Source organism: Ctenopharyngodon idella, chromosome 16 (genome assembly GCF_019924925.1).
Source record: "Ctenopharyngodon idella isolate HZGC_01 chromosome 16, HZGC01, whole genome shotgun sequence".
Classification (NCBI taxonomy): Eukaryota; Metazoa; Chordata; class Actinopteri; order Cypriniformes; family Xenocyprididae; genus Ctenopharyngodon; species Ctenopharyngodon idella.
In genome coordinates this window covers 12138875-12158594 of record NC_067235.1, presented here as the reverse complement: position 1 = coordinate 12158594, position 19720 = coordinate 12138875, and the positions used below count along the sequence as shown (strand labels likewise).

Sequence of the window (19720 nt, the reverse complement as noted above, 5' to 3'; positions counted from 1 at the left end):
ATAAACAACATGCAAACGTCAAGCCAAAATGAATTTATTTTAAGGGAAACTGAAACGCCACTGGGCTCACTTAGGCTACATCTCTCATTCGGCACGAATCCAAATGTTTCCATATTCCACATTTGGTTGCTAAACTATTATTCATTATGTCAACAAGGCTTTGTACTTTGCACTTGTGTTCCAATATACATGTAAAACATAATCCTTGAAAATGTGAAAATTCATCAAAAATATGTGTTTGGTGGGGCGGTGGGTATGCTGACTGGCACATATTGTACCATTTAATTTGGGCAATGTAACTTTTATGTTTGGTTGACTGCATTTTAGTTTGATGATGAACTTGCTGAAATGTCAAGTTAACGGTAACGGTAGAACTAATATGTTGTGTGTTGTGAGGCGCCTGCACGATCAGTTGGATTTAATAAAATAAAGAAATGAAGAAAACAAATACAATGCCCTTTCTGCTGTCTCAGTTTCTGGTCAGGAAAATAATCTAAATGAACAAAATGCTCTCATAAAATTCTCCACCACATTTGCTATGCTGCAGTTCACACCAACTCAAAAACTTAGACACGAGCTGAAACCTGACGTGAAATTTGATCAAAGCCACCGCTCACGTCTATATTGATAAATGCCAAGTACCGTACGTTTTGTAAATGAGGGTCATTGTCTCCTAAAAGAAAGAATGGATTCTGAACTGCCGAAAAAAGTCGTTAGAAATTCCAGTCTCACTTCCGTAACATAACTACGTAGGTTTGTAACACATTTGCATAATGCCAGCCTATGGACTTCACTGGCTGCCCGTGAACAACGTCTACTTTGATCTGCCCACAAGCACTGTAGTTGTAGCTGAGAAGCAACATGTTCTAGCAACGTCACATTGTCGTCATGTCGAGTAGACACTGTTTTCTGCACTGCAAATCCACTTTGCATGCACTTCCAAAGGATGAGGACTTGCGCTGGAATTAATACGGTAAAACCGACGCCATTGTTACTGTTCATATCACTGTGTGTACAAGCGATGAGGAAGCCTCTAGCTGAAATTCAGATAATGGCCATTTCGTTTCTGACACATGCTGTAACTGGTAGACAATTCACTACAGACTGGGCCATCTGACCAATCAGAGCAGAGTAGGCTCTCGGAAAGGAGGAGTTTAGAGAGACTGAACCCTTTACGGAGCCATTTCAGACACTGTGAGAAAAGAGATGATTAGTAACGTATATTATGAGAAAATTAAAGTGTTTTTTGACCTTGGATGCATGTAAACCTATTGTAGGAAACAAAATTAAGAACATTTGAAATAGCATAATAGAGGCACTTTTAAATTAACCTCTTTCTTCTGTCATGATGCAATACAAACATTTCTTTTAACGATACATTTATATTTTTATATATATATATATATATATATATATATATATATATATACTGTATATATGTGTGTGTGTGTTTATATTTTTATCCATATGAAGTATTGAGTTATGGTGTGAGGACAGGTGGTTCATCAGTAGTGAGCGATGTCAGAGTGGAAATGTTACTATTTTAAGTTGTGGGATGATTTGTCCTGTGTCTCACGAATTAGTACTATATCTACTAAGTCACTCACTACTATAGATCAATATAGTGCTGGGCGGTATACCTGTTCATATGGTATACCGGTTTCAATTTCGAGACCGATATGTATTTTTCAAAAACCGCCATACCGGTGTGTAGCTGAAACAGCTGCTGTCTCTATTCAATGGCCATGAAGCGCAATGTAGAGCGTATAGAGAGTGGACTTCTATTAACTGCATACCCTTCTTACACTAATGGAAACAACTTTATAACACAACAATAAATAACTCACAAAACTCACTCTCTTTAATACTGCAAATACCATGTAGAGCCATAAGATTTCCGATGCAGAAATCACGGATGCAATCACGGAATCCAGTCACAAATAGAACTTGCTGTATAAGCGGAATGTCACAGAATTTGGCAATTTTTGGATGAATAAAGCAAAAGTCAGGCTGTACAATGAATCAGATATCGATACGGACTAGTGTCTGTGAATATTAAAGCTAAAATGACTGCTATAGAGTACCTCAGAGATGTGTTTGTAGGCAAAACCCGGAAGCGAGTTAGCATTTTAGGACTTCCGGTTCCATCGCCCTAAAGTCTATGGGTTTTTTGAATGGGTTTTTGCTAAATCGCCTGAAATAAGGTCTGTGGTTAACAAAGCCTCTAAATATTTTCACGTTTTGATCTATGACATAAAACACACCAGCTATAACCCGCTTGTGATTTTTTAAACCTTTATTATGTCTTAAAAACGGCGGTTGCTAACAAGTTGCTAAAAGGCACTACTTCCTTTGGCAGGGACTTTAGACGTCATCATGACAAACAGGATATTTGGACAGCATTTCTCATGAAAAAGTGGATAAGTATTCATACACAGCGCAGATCATAATCAGTTGTCTTCTAAATAAAGTTTGAGGAAGCTTGGTGGTGGTGACGTTGATCCGCGACCATGGTGTGCTGTAGTCCGTTTATAGCCTACTGTTAGCTTTTTATATCTGACGACTGTATTTAGGCTTCAAAATGTATAAATCTTGTGTTAACTTGTAAAGATTATCTTGATAGACAAAACGTGTAAGTGTCATAACCCTTTGTTAAACACAGAGCTTATTTTTTGCGATTTTCCAAAAGTCTATGGGAAAAATGCATAGGCTTTCGATCGAGGGAACCCGTGCGCCACTAACTTCTGGGCTGGCCTACAAAAACACATCATCTCTGAGGTACTCTATTGAAATCTGAAGTCAGTATGAATGAGCGCCGCAGTTTTGTCTACTACTACACATACTGAAGCACACGTGGCGCTCGCGATGATTCAGTGTCTGCTGTCTCACTCATGAACTTCATCTGCAGAGCTGCTCTTAGAGTCACTGTATGAACATTTCACCATTTAATTTGATAAAACTATTGACATTTGTCATATCATATGCACAGGAAGTCAAAGGTCTTCACGACCCTGTCAAAATAAAAGTTCGGTATAACTTGAAATAACAGAAATATACTATTGTACAATCGAGTATACTTTAATTAATAGAGATACTAATAATAATAACATTGTTTATTAAAACACAAACTCAAAGGTCTTCACTGAAATGACTGAAATTGCTCAGTAAAAATGTAGCCTTATTAATATTATTAATTTAATTAAACAATTAAATTATTTGATTACATTTTAAATTGTTAGCTTTATGAACTGATTTAATTACATTTTTAAATATATTTTTATTTGTCCTTACAATGTTTATATAATATATTCCCTGTACTCCTGACAGTAAAATATGCTAAAAAATAAAGGTCCAGTGAAAAGAAAACGCCGCCAGAATCTTAAAAAAAAAAAAAAAAAACATGATACAGATTTTTGGTCAAACTGCCCAGCACTAGATCAATATGTGCAAACTTTCTCCAATGTACACAGAGTGTTTGGAACAAAAAATGTTTACAGGAATGTGGACTGAACCCTTAAGGGCACAAGTCAATTTGATCAGATAAAATAGCATTCAGTTACTCCATATTTCTCAGCTCCCTCAAAGTTCTGCATGATTTAATAAAGACTCGTTAAAGCATATCAATATCTTTTTCTTTTTTTATAATATCTTTTTTTTAAGGTTTGACTGAAATGTTCGCCATGTCTCACACTCATATGGTGATGACTCAGTAAGGAATGAACAAAGTCTGCTGATTGTCAAGGGGTTTTTCTCTGCGTGGTTGTGAACAGTCAACACTAGCCACATTGATAAGACACGGTCATTTGTTTTGTAATCATGGTGATCCCTAAATAATATTTCAGTGGCAGAGAACAAGTTGTGTGTAGTGGTTTACCTGACTAGTTTGTAGGCATTTGGTGCAAATGATTTGAGGGACACGTGAACCTTCTTTTCATATACTTCACTAAATTGTCAAATATTTTTTTGTTATTTAATCTAAAGAAACACAACATCCTCTTATGTATGATAAGGAAACAGTAAGCACAGCTGCAGAGCATGGATTTGCTGACACTACAGAGACTCCGTCATGCTTTCAGAAACAGCTGAGCTCTACAAAAAAACAAAGCTTTTTTTTCACACGACATTTCAGCATGCGAAGGATTGAAAACTTCCGACAATCGCCCATAAAAATAAAAAAAACTCCTCCTTTCTCAAAAAAAAATAAATAAATAAATATTATTAGCTTTATCCGAGTCCGAGTAGTGACGTCACACATGACCTGACTTGAACTGTAAAATGCTTCACGTATTTATGTTTACACAATCGTTTACACAATTTATTGCGGCTTTAGTTAAGTTATAAGTTAACTTCCGTGAAACTAATTTGCCTGGCAATCCAAAGGTCGTCACAACACAGATTACTGCCACAACACAAACAAACAGAAGTATGACATTAGATAATTTAGCCACAAATTAATAAGTTATACGTTTAAATGACTGTCAAAAAACGATGTACCTCAATACTCACGTCTTCTAGACATGAATGTGTTTCCAATAGGCCGAAGCACGGACACTTACAACTTCATTTTAGTGTTTATCATTTTGTAACGAGAAAAATTAGTTTAGTTAAAAAAATTGTATCTTATACCGCACAATATATATATTTTATATACATTTATACCACGTATAATCTATATATCAAGTTTCTATCTTAGCTAAGCTAGTGGTAGCGATGTAGCTTGCTAGCAGTTTAGTAGCCGTCTGGCTAAACAATAACAAACCATAATGTCACGACAATTGCAGCTCGTTAGCTTTTGCCATTTAATCAATGTTCAGTAATCCCAAACCCACATCTTATTTGCTCTTTATTTCTCTATAAAAATAGATCAGTTAATATCTTAAGTCAAGTCAAAGTGTGAGGCCGATAGTTAAGGAATAATCCTTATCATGCTCCCGACCAACTGTATTTCACCAAAACAGAGCTCAAAATTATATTACAGGTTAGACAAATAAAACCATATTAAATAGAAAAAACTAATACGCATATACACCTATAACAGAAGTAAATTAAAAGACGGTACAATACCTCATTTTCATGCTGAAGTATCACAAAAAAACCCAGCGCTGTGTTTGACGCACTTTCCAGTCTCAGCGCAAGTACAACCCCCCCGTCTGTGTCAGTAGTTTCCCGGAACAACACAATAACAACAACACACCACACACCACACACATATCTCACCATCACCATGCTATGACCAACGTATTACTATTAGAACATTTTCTACTATTAGAATATTTTTAGAATGTAAAATTCAAACGATTTATGTATATTATGTACGTTAGGTGAAGATAACGCATTTAGTTGCGCGTGCTTCAGTTATTTTACAATAAATCTTAAACTGTACAAATGTTTCATGTTTTCGTATTTTTTTACATATAACAAAAGAAACAAAACTACATTTATTGAGGCTATTTAGTTATAACTTCCGTGAGGCTAATTTGCCTGAAAATCCAAAGGTCACTAATAAAATGATCATTGGCACATAGTAATATAAATGTGACATTATATAATGTAGCAAAAAAAAATATTACGTTAATGGTTTACATGACTGTCAACATATGATGTACTCAAACTCTGCATATTTATATTAAGTAACCTTGACATATTTAGTTCTCGCTTTCATTTATAGTTAGATTAAATTCCATACGAGTTTAAAGTTTCAAGGGTGAGTAGGCCTAGTATAACGTTAAAGGGATAGTCCACACACACAAAAAAAGAAAATTCTGTCATCATTTACTCACCCTCAAGTTGTTCCAAACCTGTATAAATGTATTTCTTCTGCTGAACACAAAAGAAGATATTTTAAAGAATATGGGTAGCCAAACAGTTGATGGGCCCCATTCAATACTGTAGTATGGGAAAAAAAATACTATGGAAGTCAATGGGGTCCAGGTTTGGAACAACTTGAGGGTGAGTAAATTATGACAGAATTTTCATTTTTTGGTGAACTATCACTTTAAGACAAATGTTTATCTATCTGTTTGCATATACAATTAAAAGACAGAAAAGCAATAAAAAACCTTTTTATTAAATACAAATAATAAAAGGTTGTATATATTAATTCATTAACAGACTAAATAAAGGCAGTTACAAGTTATTTATGTTTATCCATTGATCATCTAGATTTTGAGGATGTCCCGCCTTCCCTTGAATGCCATTGGATGAAGAGATCTGAGATGAATAAAACGTATGGAGGCACATGTGTCAATCATCGATTATCCAATCGCGTCACTGTAAGTCGAAGGTCAAGAGCGAAGCAGCATGGCCGCTCTATTAAGGGGCTCGCGGTGTCTAATAGGAAAGTGTCATAACCATGTCAGCGCCGTGCAGGGTAATGTGTTTGCATTGTTATCCTAAAATTGAATGTTTTTTTTTTCTGCTACTGTGGTTTTCCATGCGTATCTTCCGTGCAGCAAGCAAATGATATAATGCAATGCACTGGGAGCGCTCGGTAATAGCTGTTAGGCTAAAGTCACAGGCGTGTGTAAGTCACTGAAACACAAGTAGACATAATGTCACCAGAATCAGCCGCCATTGCACTAAATTATGGACGGTTGTTAAATTGTTGCAATTGCTAACAAGTCTTTTCCGATATATGTGGCAGTGAGATGTACTATGTCATCGTAATAAATCAAGTTCATCTAACTAGACAGCAAATTGTAAGGGACAAAGCATTTTACTGAGATTTTTAATTGAGTTCTTGTGATCTGTTTTCATTGATTAATTTTTGTTTTACTCTTTGATCTATTACACAGGAAATGTTTAATATAAAATCTTTACAGTTTTGACATCTGCCTCTAGGTCAACATGTACAGACTCTGCACATCTTATTTTGGTTATTTTAATCTGCTCCAGTCAAATGTTAAATGCTAAAATATCCCATGTGAGATTCTAAATTTGACACTTATTAGATAATTCATGTCTCTTCTTAGTCTCCATCAGGTCCATGGCCTCTAAAACCCAGGTGGGCTTCATTGGCCTGGGGAACATGGGAAACCCAATGGCAAAGAACCTCATAAAACACGGATATCCAGTAATAGCCTCAGATGTATTTCCAGAGTCCTGCAAAGAGTTACAGGAGCTTGGAGCTCAGGTCAGGATAACAGACATAAAACTTAACTTGGTCACTTCTGACTTGAATTAAACACTATGATCTATATGCATTGTGTGATTGATTTCATCTTAGTTGTTCATTTGAATGAGGCTCTCTGACTGTTCATGCTCTGTTCTCAGATCCTGGATAACCCTGCGGATGTGGCGGACAAGGCCGATCGTATCATCACAATGCTTCCCTCCAGCCCCAATGTTATAGATGTGTATACAGGCGCAAATGGTATTCTGAAGTAAGAACGTCCTTCCTGTAGAGGCTAAATAATCAATATTTAAACATCAATTTAATTAGGAAACTAGCTTAATTCTGGAATTAAAAAAAAAAAAAAAAAAAAAAAAAAAAGTCAAATCCAACAGGTATTCAGCCATACTTAAAGAAATAGTTCACCCAAAAATGAAAATGATCCCATAATTTACTTGCCCTCAAGCCATCCCTGTATATGACTTTCTTCTTTCAGCTGAACACAGAGTTATATGAAATAATTTCCTGTCTCTTTCCAGCTTTATAATGGCATTAAATAGTGTTGAATAGAGTTTTTGAAGCTCCATTCTGGCAATGGCCGTACGCTCGTTCACGAGAGTCAAGTTCCGGCGGAAGAGTGACCTCTGACCTGGCAAATGACGTAGGTGTAGGTGAGAATTGACGAACGTGGAAGAGCAGCGGATAGAGCAAAACAAAACGCCGGTCACGAATTAGAAGTCGAAAAACGAGAAGTTGTAAAGAAAGATGTCGGATTTCGATATAAGAGGAGCTACGTCCTACATCGGTTCAGAGGTTAACCTTTCGCCAGAACTCAACTCTGTCGTGAACGCAAGTACGGCTGTTGCCGGAAGCCAGTGATTACAGTTTATAAAGTTTTAAATATGGATGTTTTTCTTACAAAATCCATTGCTTCACTTCAGAAGGCATTTATTAACCCAATGGAGTCGTATGGATTACTTTTACGATGGATGGATGCACTTTTTAGAGCTTCAAAAACTTGCCATTTGCCATTTTTTTAATAAATTTGTATTAAATCATAAATCCAGAAAATGTTGAATTAAATAGAGAACACAAAAACAATTTGGGGGGAAAAAAAATCACATCTCATAGGGCCTCATAATATCCAGATTAAATGGCATTTTAGGTGAATTGATTGTGGTGAGAAATGTTTAAAACTTTTATCATCGTTTAAAGATGTGACGCATGTACTCGCATGTATCAGACCGGTCTTGTATTCTGATATCTTTACTCAACAGGAAAGTGAAGAAGGGATCCCTACTCATTGATTCCAGCACTATTGATCCAGCTGTCTCCAAGGAGATGGCAGTTGCTGCAGAGAAAATGGGAGCTGTTTTCATGGATGCCCCAGTGTCTGGAGGTGAGATGACAAAAACTCAAACTTCCATTCCAACTCAATACGAAGGGCAGATGATGTAGGTGCAGTAACTCACGTAGTATGCTGTAACCTTGATCTGAACCCTGACTTCACACAAAACACATATGAAAGTGTAGACAATGTTGTTAATGCATACTTTAAAGGTTTCATAAATCACACACCCATAGTCACAGTTACGAAGCTAGTCACTGTCTGGGAAGAGATACACATTTCTTGAATCTTTGGCCCCAGTTCAAGCATTGTGGTTTTCGCAATCGCAGGTTCGTGTTAATAGTGGAATTCAAGTTTCATATTAACGTACAAGCCTGATCGTAACCATCCTCTGGCTTTTATTTGTCCTTGCTGTGTTGAAAGCTACAATAGTGTAGTTTGCTCAAGATATATAAAGGTAAATGTAATTGCCAAAGATACATTTAAAGATGTTGTTGAATTTCTGCTAACAGAGACATTGAAATGGAAAACTCATGCCAAAAAACAAATCTAGGTTCACAAAGTCAAATTTCAGGACACACTAGTTACACCTGAGTTTTATTTCTGTCCTCTGTTTTAGTGTGCAGTGGGTGATTTGCAGGTTTGTTGATAGGAAAGAGTTTTATCACCTGCCTCATCTTGCCCATTTTCTTAATCCAGCCATTGGTGTGGACTCCTTGAGTTATAGACTAAATCAAAAGCCAGCATCTGGGAATTGATCCTATGACCTCAACTTATGGTGGAGATGGAGACAAGTGCTGAAAATCATTGACTATTGTTGTAATGTCTCATGTAACCCTTCTTTTAGAAACCTATTTATAGAATAAGATTGTGGTTGATATAGCTAAAGTCTAAATTTTGAACAAACACACATTTAAGACAAATTGTTTTCTGTTTTTTCAGTATTTTCTGATTTGTTTGGATTTGTCCATGCTTGTATTTCTCACCTGGCATGGGAAGGATACTCTAGTTGTGTCCCAAATGACAGTGTAATATGCACTTTTACTATGCACTGTGTACTCTTTTGTCTAGTGTATGAATTTTTATGAGGTTTGTCCTCAAGCATTGGAGTCCGATAGCCCCTCCCCTTCTTCTACACAAGGAAAGCTATTACTAAGAGTTCAACATTCCACACTTTGTTTTAGCTTAAATCATCTGTGTGAACACCCTACTCGCACTATTTATATTATAAAATAGCGAAGAATAGCACTTAGTACGCATATTTGGACACACTTTCTGAATCTGTTCAGAGCTACGTTTCTTCAGTATTCAACGTCAGATCATTTCGACGTGGATAATTTAATGTGTGAACAAAGGTTTTGTCCTATGTCGTAACCAAGACTGAGTTTCATAAAGAGAGGTCTTTACTAATATGTACAAACGCTTCCGTCTGTATCTAAGCGCTCTGAAGAGCGTCACAGTCACAGATGTTTATTTACAACATGTTTTTAAAGCGTTGATCATTGTAGCCAATCACAGACATACAGTCAAACCAAAATTTATTGATGAATGAATGAACATTTCATTCATTAATTCAGTTTATTCACTATAGTTTAAAAAAATGGTAATAAAATATGACAAGATCTCAGAGTTAAACTGTGTAATAAAAAAAAAAAAAAAAAAATTATAATTATGTCAGATAACAATGAAGCAAAACATGGTTAGGTTAAAGTGTCTGAATAATTTTTGGTTCCAAATTTTTGTCAGTTTTACTGGTAGTCCACTGTATGAAGAATTTTTGGGTATAATATGTCACAGTTTACTTTATTTTGCTATCCTCACTTACATAAATTAACTATAGTGTCCTGCACCCTCTAGTAAAAATATCAATTTCAAAAATGTCTGAATAATTTTTGGTTTGACTGTATCTGTTGAGAGTGTGAACACAATGGCCAATCAGAGGTGTTTAAGAATCCACTCAAAATGCTGGGGGGAAATGCTGGTATCGACACATTTTAGAAAATTTCAGTATCGACTTGGTAATTTTGATAACATTAATTCATTGATTTGATTTATCATGCACAAATAGTTGTCCTTTCTTCTCTTTCTTACTAAATCTTTGAAAATTGTGAAATTTTAGAATTGTCATTCTAACCTCCACTTTTAACCCCTGGGTAAGAATTTGTTTCACACTTATGATTTAGAAATGGGGTAATTCGTCTAATCAATGACACTGACACCACAAATAAGGATGCTAACCCAGTGTTTAGGAATGCAAAGTGTGAAATGACCGCATATGAAATTAGGGGTTAAACGGATCATTGTTGATCCGTACGGACCAGGCTCCACGGTTCAGCACGCATGTGATTCACAGATTAATTGCAAGTTTAACCGCCATAGAGTGAAAGGTTATCATTTGCATGTGTTTTGTCTTGCTCGTTTACACATTCAATAGATTTTAAACCATTCCAGCACTGGAAGAGGCAGAGGAGAATGTGGTGTTCGCCTGCTGTTATGTGTGCACAGCCAGCAAAGACTTTGCAGCCGCACACAAGCGCATTTCAGATAGCGCACAAACTCTGAATTGATTCCCCTTTTGCGTCTCCTTGCACTTGGATGGACACATACACACAAAATTGTTAAAATACCCATCTTGGTAAATATTCTCGTAAACACGGTCCATTGTGTCTTTAAAGGGTTAGTTCACCCAAAAATGAAAATAATGTCATTTATTACTCACCCTCATGGCGAACTACTGAACTCGCATGAACTGTTTTAAATATGTTTTTAGTACCTTTATGGATCTTGAGAGAGGAAATGTCATTGCTTTGAATGCAGGCCACACTGAGCCATGGGATTTAATCAAAAATATCTTAATTTGTGTTCTGAAGATGAACGAAGGTCTTATGGGTGTAGAACGACATGAGGGTGAGTAATAAATGACATTATTTTCATTTTTGGGTGAACTTACCCTTTAAGTGAATGTGGAGGGTTAAGAAAATAATCATTATTTTTACCCATTTAAATAGGGTAATATACATTTATATGCACTTTAAATAGCAATCAGAATTGACTGTCTAGTGTAATGTGCTGTACACATACTTTTCTCAGTGTTCGAATCTGTGTGCCTCTTATAAACTTGACTGAGGTGTGAAAACGGCATGTGTTGTCACGTAACAAGAAATGTTTAACTCAGTCAACAGCTAGTTTGTGCTTTATGGCGATCCTTCTTTTTAATCAGGAAGTTGTTTCCTCTGGTCTTTGGGCACATAAAAACAATGTGCTTCTAGTTTGCTTTCCTTAAATTGTTGCCTCTCCCAATTCATATGCGTCAGTGGGGTTTGGCTAACATACCGTTGGACCCGCTCTTGGTTTGTGAAACAGTCATATGAAATCCACAGACCTGCTCATTCTCTTTACTTAGACCCTCCAGACATTATTCTCAGCTCCGTGTTAGCGCCTGTGAAGGAGGCTTAATGAAACGTGAGCCACAACAAACTGTCCCTGACGTCATGTGCGTCTGTGTTCACAGCAGATGGTGAAGTGCTTGTGTATTTATAGAACTTTCCTCTGTAAGAGTAGTTATGGCACTTCGATGGTGCTACATTTTGAAGACCCATCTTCTCAAACTTTTAAGCTTAAATCAGGTTACTGGTGTGACATGGAAACAGTCACATTAGGACTTTAGTCTCCAATTCATTCAGTCACTTGTTCATGCAGGTGATTTGCTCATTCTCTGATTGGTCATTTCACTGACACTTTTCGTCGAATCTCCACTTCCATTGTAGTTGTTACAATGCTCTTCTGTGGAACTTGAATTTGTATATCAGTTTAAAGGGATTGTTCACCCAAAAATAAGAATTATGGCATCATTTACTCACCCTTATGTCATTCCAAACTCGTACAGAGTTTTTCTTTCCGAACACAAGGAGCTGTTTTGAAGAATGTTTCAGCTGTTTTTGATCTTACAATGAAAGTCAGGGGCATTTAGTATTTTCAAATTCCAAAAAGGGGGGGACATTTAATCCATATGACTCAACTGGTATATTCAAAGTCTTCTGAAGTAACTTAGCATGACTTTGTCTGATGAACAAATCCAAATGTAATCCTTAATTGAAGAAGGGAAAAAAAAAAAAAAAGGGACAACTAATGTTAGTTGACATTTGAGGTGTGTCAAAATCAAGATTTTGACACACCTCAAATGTCAACTAACATCAGACCTCATTGCTTCTTGGACGTCACATGACCAAGCATGACATTTGCCATATTTGATGTCCGTGTTATTTCAGAGTGAATAAAGGCTTAATTCTGTTCATCATAAAAATCTATACATCGTGGACAAAAACGGCTCCTATGTTCTTCAAAATACCTAATTTTTTATTCTGTAGAAAAAAGTCAGTCATATTGGTTTGGAACAACATTAGTGAGATTTAAATGACAATTTTCTTTGTTGGGTGAACTATCCCTGTAATTTAGGTGTAATATGTATGATTTGCATTGTTTTCTTAATTTTTCTCAGGTGTTGGTGCTGCCAATTCAGGCAAGCTCACGTTCATGGTGGGTGGGCCAGAGGCGGAGTTCAATGCAGCCAAGGAGCTTCTGACCTGTATGGGCGCTAATGTGGTGTACTGTGGCCAAGTTGGCACTGGACAGGTACAAACAGGATGTTTAAGAATATAGTGGCATTCTTGGAAAGGTGCTGATTTATATCTGGTCATAATTTCCCTTCCTTGTTTGTAGGCAGCTAAAATCTGCAACAATATGCTGCTGGCCATCGGGATGATTGGAACAGCAGAGACCATGAACTTGGGAATCAGGTGCAGTTCACAGTTGAATTGCTTGATTCAGTGAATGACTTCAATAATACAGCTGTCTTGATGCTTTTACTTTTGCTACGGATTGTATTATTTTCTACTTTTACCCTGTTTTTTTTTGTTTTTGTTTTGGCGATTACTTTGTGCATTCACAGATTAGGGCTTGACCCGAAGCTTCTTGCAAAGATCTTGAACATGAGCTCTGGCCGCTGCTGGTCAAGTGACACATACAACCCTGTCCCGGGAGTGATGGAGGGAGTGCCCTCAGCAAACAACTACCAGGGTGGCTTTGGAACTACACTAATGGCCAAGGTTTGCTTTGGCTTTAATACATTTGTTTCTGCCATGGTATCATACATATGGAAGCTTGTTTCCGCCACTGAATAAAAAAAATAAAAAAGGTAATTGCGACTTCTCCCAATTTCGAGTTTACATCTCGCAATTTTTTCCTTAAGAATTGTGAGTTTATATCTTGTCATTCTGTCTTTATAACACGCAATTGCAAATTATAAAGTCAGAATTGTGAAAAGTCCGAAATCAGAAATCTTTTTTTCCTCAGAATTGGATTTTATAATGCGCAATGCGAGTTTTTATATCTCTCAATTCTGAGAAAAGAAGTCAGAATTGTGAGATATAAACTTGCAATTGCAAGGTAAAAAGTCAGAATTGCAATTCTTACTTTATTTCTCGCAGTTGCGAGTTTCTATCTCGTAATTATGAGGAAAAAAATTCTGAATTGTGAGAAAGTCGAAATTTCCTTTTTTGTTTGTTTAGTGGTGGAAACAACCTTCCATACATGTATAGCTTCTACTATAGGTATTATTTATTTATTTATTTATTTATTTATTTATTTATTCTAGAAGCATGTGAAATAGATTAGGGATGGATCACTAACATAATGGTAAACTAGTTTGTCACCCAGTTAGCAGATTATTGTTGTCTAGTCTATTTTAACACACACTTACACACTTTTTGTGATCATTTTAGAGGTGGTGCTGTTTGCGTGCTGTGAATTGTTTTCACAGTAAAACTAGGGAAATTTACACTTTATTAAATTCATCTGCTTTATAGTATTACTGCTATATTCGTACACGTTCATGCTACTATATCACATTTCCCAGTGTTGTTGAGCATTGTGTACTCTCGCATAACCAGACCTTCAGACTGACGGCAGAAGGTCCGAACTCCATACCAGCTTTCATTAGCCAAGGACCGCCCAGATGCCATGTGACTGACATGTAAAGCAACAAATCACAGTTCATTTTGTTCCGCGTCATGTTTAGGGGCGTAACAATGTAACGTTGATGTTTCTACAGTAACAGACCACCATGTAAAACTCTGACATATTTTAAAGAGTCTATGCTGCAAACTTCACAAAATTTTGAAAATCCAGCATTTAGTTGATCCTGATAAGCGCTCATTGTCTCAGTTGTAAACATGACTGACTTCTTCTTCCATGAGGGGGTTTGGCATCACAATGGCTTTGTTTGCAGGTGGAGCCTTGAACACGCCCAGAGATTCTGTTCAGGAGTTTTGAATTTTGTGTACCATATGTATCAGCCGTTTAGCCCACAATCTGTGGCTGTGAATTCTTAGGCTAAGACTAAGCATTGTGTTGTTGTTGTTCTTTTAAAATTGTGTGAAGATCCTGTATTCTGTTCAAACATATGGTGAATCTAATTGAGGAAACCTACTTAATAGTTAATTTTTAAAATCTGGACACCCTTCATTGATTTTTACTGACATTTATCCTCAGGATCTGGGACTTGCTCAGAATACAGCAACCAACACAAAGACCCCAGTGCCGTTGGGCTCTCTGGCCCATCAGATTTACCGTATGATGTGCGCACGCGGCTACGCCAGCAAAGACTTCTCATCTGTCTTCCAGTTCCTTCGAGAAGAGGAGGGCCAGTAGAAGTCAACACTCTCTGCCCCTTCCACAGCCTTACCCAGCACTACCTGCCTTGCACATGACCTGACTTGCAAAACTTTGACCCAACTATGTGATTTCATTGGCATGCATGTGCTGGGAGCCATGAATGAATGAGTGAGTGAATGAATACATGTGTAGATTGAATGTTAAATGGAAAGATTTGTTTGTTTTGTTTTGTGTGAGTAGCGTTTGAGGCTGTAAGTTCCTGTTGGAATCATGTTACTTGTATGGGCCCACCCATGTACAATTAGTAGTCCACCAATCAATTAATGAGATGCTGTGAATTGAAGTTTTGTTCTGACTTTTTCTCGCCTTTGCGGGCTGTTCTGTAGGCAAACGAAAGATTAAAAACATATCATTTCATTCTCAAAAACTCAGAAGACTCTGATCAGCCATTACACTCCTTAAAGTTTTCTGATAGTTAACAGGTTTGCATATGTACAATTTTAGTTTTTATGGTCTTTTGGGGTTGGCTACTCTTGGTAATTGTTAACGGTGTTGGATCTACATGTTGTATTCATGTAAATTTTAAACACCTGGAAATTAAATCAGGAAATATCTGTTGATTTGATGTAAGCCTGTGGCGTGTTGAAACATGAATACACACTAATATAACACCAATGTTTAATTTATACATAAAATCTAATGGTTTTAAAAACCTGAAAACTGAAGTGGCATCGTCAGTGTACTAAGCCAGGTTTACAGTTGTATAGGTAATCCTAATGAATGTAGCTAATCAGTTGAAAGTGATGCAACATGGCACATATTATATCTGGTCTCCTCCCTCTCCTCAAGGTCACACACACAGAGGAATGTCTTTTGATGCTTCTTTATGAAGCCTCACCTTGAATTCAGTGGCACGTAACATGCACATTGCACAATAAAAATGAGTCATCAACACTACGGATCTTTTGCACATCAAGGATATTGTAATATTTTAGTCTCATGTTCTCATTGTTTGACTCGAGTGGATAATTCACCCAAAAATAAAACTTATGTCATTATTCACTCACTCTCATGTTGTTCCAAACCTGGTTTTTTTTTTTTCTTGTGGAACACAAAAGAAGATACTCTGAAGAAAGTTTTGAAGCTGTTTTTGTCTGTACAATGAAAGTTGATGAGGTCTGAACCAACATTAGACCACACTGACTTTCATTGAATGAAAATGAAACAGTCTTTTGTGTTTCAAAGAAGAACTGCATGCAGGTTTGCGAATTTCAAGGTTGGGAAACCCAGTAAAAACATTTGAACAATCATAAATGTATAATATCAACATCGGTTTCTGTGCCCGGCTGTCTTCGGTCACAGTTCCATGAAGCCAATGATACAGTCAAGATTCATGACCTTTCACTCTCTCACTTTCTCTTTTGCTCCGTTTTCCTTTCTCCCCTCACCCTCAGAACTTTTCTTTGCTGCCTCATATTCTCTCATTGTCTTTTGCCTCTTGTCACACTCACTTTTGCTCTCCTGGTTTCCAAAACGAGGGAAAATGCAGTCAGCGGTATGTTTCTGATCTTCCCACCAAAGAGCCACAGAAAGGATATAATGCTAGAGGTCACATGATCACAGGACAAACCCATAAAAAGTCCATTAAGCATGGAGGCCTAAGTGCTGTGTTGTTATCTAGTTGGCAGGTCCTACAAACAGGACCATGGGATAGTTAGACTTCAGACAGCACAAAACCCGGTATCCCATTCCGGTTTGAACCATTTAACGCATGACATTCTCTGGTCATTGAAACCCCTAAAAAAAATATCTGTCTTTTCTCAGAGCTAAAGATTTTCTAAACTGAAACATTTCTTCTAACTGTTGTTAATTGTGGTCTTTTTATTCGACTATTCGTCTAGTTTTCTCTTCTGTCATTTGCTTGTCGCCGGGCAGCAGCAGCCACTTGAGTCGGATTTTTTTTGGCAAATGTGGGCAATCATCCTCAACAGACGAAACTGCTTAAGGCCACGTGGTGAATAACACACATTCAGATGACAAATTCTGCGTCGACTGTTACATCTCAATTCCTATTTCGTTATTTTTGTATTTTTTAAATCGGTAGCATATATCCTTAAAGGTGTTTTGATTGCATAAAACATGTTTCTAAAACTCTCCAACAGGTGGAAACTCTTATAGAGAAGATGCTATGGCTGTAGGCTAATTTAGTCGTTAAGTGTGTTCCTCATAATTGCTAACTGTAACTTTACACGAAAGCATTTGTTTTCAGGAGGTGGGTTCAATCAAACACTTAGGTAACACATTTTAATTATGCTTTCTAAAATGACCAATTGCGATAATACAGATAAGACATCCTTCAAAAGATGCTCCGTGTTGAATGACTTCGAGTTCTCAAAAACTCTCAAACCCTATTTATCAAGTTGTTTGATTTAATTTTCGTTTTCATGTGGCAGAAATAAGCAGCCTACAGTATTTTAATGTCTTTTATTTAGGCTAATTGTATAGACCTTGACACGAGCTCCAGGTGTGGTCGAAATGGGATATGTGTAGGCTACTAGGCTACTTGGATTTTGAGTAGGTGTAATGTGAAGTTATTAGGTTTAACTACTTTAAGAAGTAGCCTACAGCATGCCAAGTGAGACCTCGCTATCTTTATTTCCAGAACAGACAGGCTTGATAACTCAGAAAACAGAGGCACAATATATATATATTTAGCTGAGGTCCGGTGTGTTTACAATATGGTTCCATCGGTCCAGCTCGTTGCCTTCTTATTTACACGATTCAAAACAAGCTTATTTTATTATTTATTTTCACACATAGCCTATTGTGCTGTTCCATCTAAAATAATTTATACAAATAATTTTACATGTTTATATACATTGGGACAAAAACATATATTTAAAAAAAAAAAAAACTCAACTGTAGAGTTTTTCCATTGACCAATTTATTAAAAACGTTTTATTTATGATAATTAATAATAAGTATTTATTTATTTACGCCTGTATATAATTTAGTCGTAGCCTAGTCTGGACCTTAAAAGAGTAAAAATCAAAATATTTAGTCAACAGTTTTCGCTGCTATGTCGAGCTATAGCCTAGCTATATAACTCACGTGTAACACAAAAATAAAACTTGTAAGTCAAACTGTTTGGTTTCAGAGAAAGAGAATTACGGCGGTGACGGATGTCTGGACTTTGAATCATGATGTGCCAATAAAACAATTTCTTCGATATTTCATTAAAACATTAACTAAGGTAGGCTAATGCGATCTTTGCTTAGGGAAAACATACAAAATATCCTAGTTTTTTTTTTTTTTTTTTTTTAAATGTATACATTTTCGTTTTTTATTCGTTGAGTTATCATTTCATTTATTATTGCGTATAAAGGTGGCTATTTTATCAGTACTGACAGTAAACAGGGAGAAATGATTCCACATTACTCTCAAAATAAACTGGACATCAGGTTTCTGCTTTTAAAGCATCGCTGAATCTGTGACGTTTATGAAAATGTTACATTTATGTTAATTTAATTCCAATGCAACAATAACGTCAGAAAAACAACTAAATTCATTTTTCTACTATTAAATCGGTTAAAGAAAATTAACAAATAAGATAATTAATAATTAATTAGGCTATATTAATAGGCTATTCAATTTGCTGTGGTTTAGATGTGTCTATTCAACAAGATTAATGCTGTTATTTTAATTTATAAAAGACATTTTTGAACATTTTCAGTACCTCAAACACATTTTAAAAGGTTATTTACGCGTTATCAGGTAATGCAAAACTGTGTCAAACCGCGTTGAACGAAAATTTGATTGGAAAGTGATTTATTATTGTTTATTAAATAGGCTATATGTTCGCAATATCAATGTGTGTTTGAAATACGTAGCGCAGGTAACATTATCAGGTGAGATTTGAAGCTGTTTTCTACAAAATAAAGACTCAAGGCTTTGTGCCTTTCAAATATTTAGTTTTATATACAGCAGCCCCGACTTTGCCTATTTTGGTTTTCGTAAATGTATTTGCAGAAGATGAATAAAAGTACCTCGTTTAGAATCTGAACCTGAAATTAACATTATGAAAATTTGCACTCTCTTAATAGCTTACAGTTCACTCAGTTCCAGTTCTTTGCTCGTGTTTTTGAAAGGAAATTAAAACCAAGCCTCGTTGTATCTTTTTTCGTGGTTGAAATTGTTACATAAAGACTTGTGTCAGTCTATTCAAATTACACAGACACATATAATGTTCTGCGATCGATTCAAAGTGATTTAAATGATCCCAATACCGACCACTGTCTACCAGCATCTCACAAATACCACTAGTGCATCTATTTTTAATAAACATCATATGCTCTGTGATTGTGTAGCATAAAAAACAGCATGCATACATTCGTCCACTTTAGGCCTTCTATACTGACAGGGCTATAGGACCAACAAACAGTATGACGGCTGTGGTTCAAATCTTGAGGAAACAACTTTTTTTTTTTTTTTTTATGTTGAGGAATAATGTAGGCTATCCCATTACCGGTTGTCTCTATCTTCGAGGTAAATTTAGCTGTGCATTGAATCTTCTGGGTCTAGTCAGTGCA

General features: G+C 36.3%; 2 protein-coding genes across 3 annotated transcripts in view; one reads left to right on the top strand and one right to left on the bottom strand.

Moving 5' to 3' along the window:
- Positions 1–5231, bottom strand: part of tax1bp1b (Tax1 (human T-cell leukemia virus type I) binding protein 1b) — a 37603-nt gene extending 32372 nt beyond the window's left edge. For both annotated transcript variants that reach the window (XM_051866068.1, XM_051866069.1), the window contains exon 1: positions 5065–5231. The gene's annotated coding sequence lies outside the window, so the exon portion shown is untranslated. The remainder of the gene's footprint in view (positions 1–5064) is intronic.
- Positions 5232–6191: 960 nt separating this feature from the next.
- hibadhb (3-hydroxyisobutyrate dehydrogenase b) lies at positions 6192–16198 on the top strand. The gene is made up of 8 exons (XM_051866077.1): positions 6192–6370; positions 6972–7132; positions 7273–7382; positions 8389–8510; positions 12958–13091; positions 13179–13255; positions 13408–13564; positions 15009–16198. The coding sequence occupies exons 1-8, from the start codon at positions 6301–6303 to the stop codon at positions 15165–15167; spliced, it is 990 nt and encodes a 329-aa protein (XP_051722037.1). The 5' UTR covers positions 6192–6300; the 3' UTR covers positions 15168–16198.
- Positions 16199–19720: the final 3522 nt, after the last annotated feature.